Raw genomic sequence first — 2,366 nt, 5'->3', positions numbered from 1 at the left:
CTACACGGGCGTCTCGTCGGTGTCGTCGCCCTCGTTGCGCTCCGCGGCGCGCGGCCGCAGCTCCGCCGGCGCCGGCCGCCTGCACAGCGTCTGCAGCAGCGACTTGCGGAAGGATTTGCAGAGAAAAAAGTATATGAAGGGGTCGAGGCAGGCGTTGAGGGAGGTGAGCCACAGCGTGCTCTCCTTCACGTAGAACAAGGTCCTCTGAGCTGAGCAGTCAAACACGTGCCTCGTTTGGCTCAGCGTGTAGGGGATCCTGGTAAAATGGAAGGGCACAAAGCAAATGAAGAACACGGCAATGATGATGAAAACCTTCAGATTTACAGCCTTTTTGGACACCGCTTTCCCTGTGCTTTTGGTCCTCCTGTAGGATTTGTAGAGCTCTCGGGTTATGAGTGCGTAGCACACCACGATGACCGCCAGGCTCGCCCAGAAGATGAGCTGGCAGATGTAGTTGACGATCTCGTGCCAGACGAGGCCGAAGGCGGATTTGAGGAGAGCGCACTTCCTCACGTTCCTCGGCGTTTTCTTCTTGTTCGTTAGGATCATGTTGGGTAGGGAGAGAGCGAACATGGACACCCAGATCGCTGTGGACAGGAGCTTGGCACCCAGCAGGCTCCTCGTGGTTGACGTGCGGAAGGGCGAGGTGGCCTTTTGGTAGCGGTCGATGGTTATGAGGGCAAGAAACAAAATGCTGATGTACATGGTGAAGTAGAAGACCACCTGGGAGACCTGGCAGACGAATCCCCGCAGCATCCACGGCACCAGCTTCGCGTCGCTCAGGATCTTGAAGGGAAACGTTAGCACCATGAGGATGTCAGAAATCACCGTGTTCTTGAGGAAGATGATGAAGTTGGATTTACTGGATATTTTGAAGAAAATCCAGGTGGCCAGGCCGTTCATGGTGATGCCCACCAGGAAGAGAAGCGTGTAGAGCAGCGGGAAGATGACCTGGCTGATCCTGCTGTCGCTGGCGCAGGCGCTCTTGTTCCTGAAGGCGCTGAGGTTGCCCGCGGCTTGCGTTGGCATCGCGGCCTCTGCCCCTCCTGCGGAAAACAGGCAAACAAGGGGTTTTAGAGTTAATTTGGGAGATCTTTGGAACCAACTTGCAGTTTTGGGGGCCAACTGCTCTAGGCTGCCCCGTTTACCCTACCACAGATGCCCTTTCTATTGGTGTTGGGCTGGGGCCCCGTGAGCCGCGGCGGCCGCTCCGCGGTGCACGGTCGCGGGACGGCGCTGCGGTTTCATAACTGCCGACATGCGTTACAAAAAAGGCAAGCAGCTTTTTATTATTCCTTTTGCCCTGAAATCGGGGAGAGGAGCATCCCCTTCTGCTTCCTCCTTGCCATGGCAGAGGGGCAGTGTTAGGCCGCTTGTGACCGCGGGTTTCGCAGTGAGTGACGGTCCCCCCGTGCGTGGCTCCCAGGGGCGCACGTAGCGCTCCAGAGCGTCGCTCCTCTTTTCATTCCTCCTCAGAGAGACCAGACACTGGGAACTGCTCCTTAACTGGGCCTGTTCGTTAGCGCGGGGGCTCTCCTAGCTGCCGCTTACACATCTACTACCAGATCCTCTCGGGTCACGTTCTTGTGGTTTCATTTCTGCAGACACTAGGCATTTATCTGTCCCGTTACCTCCGCTTTGGCTCTTCCTGCCAGCACGGTCCGAGTGAGTCGCTGTGTCAGGGCTGTGCTGCAGCTTAACTTGCCCTTCAGATTTGCAAACGCAGCGTTTCGCTGACGCGGAGCGGCGCCGTGCGGGAGCCGCCATTGCCAGCGCGCGCGGCCCCTTGCACGGCCCCGCTCCCCACGGGCCTCCAGCCGTTTCCTTTAGGAAGGCGTCACGTTTGGGGTGATGGTGATGATGGTTGCAAGGGCTTTGAAAGGGATTCCCAGGCTGGCCTGCGCTTGGAGCCATGCAAAGGTGCCCAGCGACGTTCAGCGCTCCTGTGCCCTCTGAAGGAGGGAAGAACCTGGATGTTCCCAATCCCGGGAGCTCGGCTGCCCGCCGGGGCCCTGTGGCTGTGCGCGGCCTATCGTGCCGTCCTATCTGGATATATCGCCCTAAAAACCCTTTTGATTAGGCTCATTGCGTGAGAGAAGCTGTGATTTAATATTTTAGAGCAGATAACATATTGCTGCACAAAATAATTACACATTACATGAGTTTCAGAGCACTTATCCGAGTTTTTATGTGCAGTGCAATGATGTTCCATAATACGCTTTATTAGAAGACTAAATATAGGTAATTAGAATTTAAACAGAGAATGCATATGTCATGGTTTTTTTTGGGCATGCAAACTAGAATTTTATGAGTTGGGCTACATCTTCTTTCTAATGGATTTGTTCTTAGCAAAAAAAAAGGTATGC

The 2,366-nt window shown here is 55.1% G+C and overlaps 1 protein-coding gene across 1 annotated transcript; it reads right to left on the bottom strand.

Moving 5' to 3' along the window:
- On the bottom strand, nt 1-1,044 carry P2RY12 (purinergic receptor P2Y12). Its single transcript, XM_010220961.2, has one exon. It carries the CDS (start codon nt 1,027-1,029, stop codon nt 1-3), a length of 1,029 nt encoding a protein of 342 aa, XP_010219263.2. The 5' UTR covers nt 1,030-1,044.
- Nucleotides 1,045-2,366: the final 1,322 nt, after the last annotated feature.

This window comes from Tinamus guttatus, unplaced genomic scaffold, assembly GCF_059628265.1.
Source record: "Tinamus guttatus ecotype Peru unplaced genomic scaffold, ASM5962826v1 Tinamus_guttatus_pri_ptg000376l, whole genome shotgun sequence".
Lineage (NCBI taxonomy): Eukaryota > Metazoa > Chordata > Aves > Tinamiformes > Tinamidae > Tinamus > Tinamus guttatus.
This window is presented reverse-complemented; position numbering and strand designations above follow the sequence as displayed.

Coding starts and splice junctions, on each gene's coding strand:
- P2RY12 (XM_010220961.2), bottom strand. CDS start 1,029: ATGCCAACGCAAGCCGCGGGCAACCTCAGCGCCTTCAGGAACAAGAGC.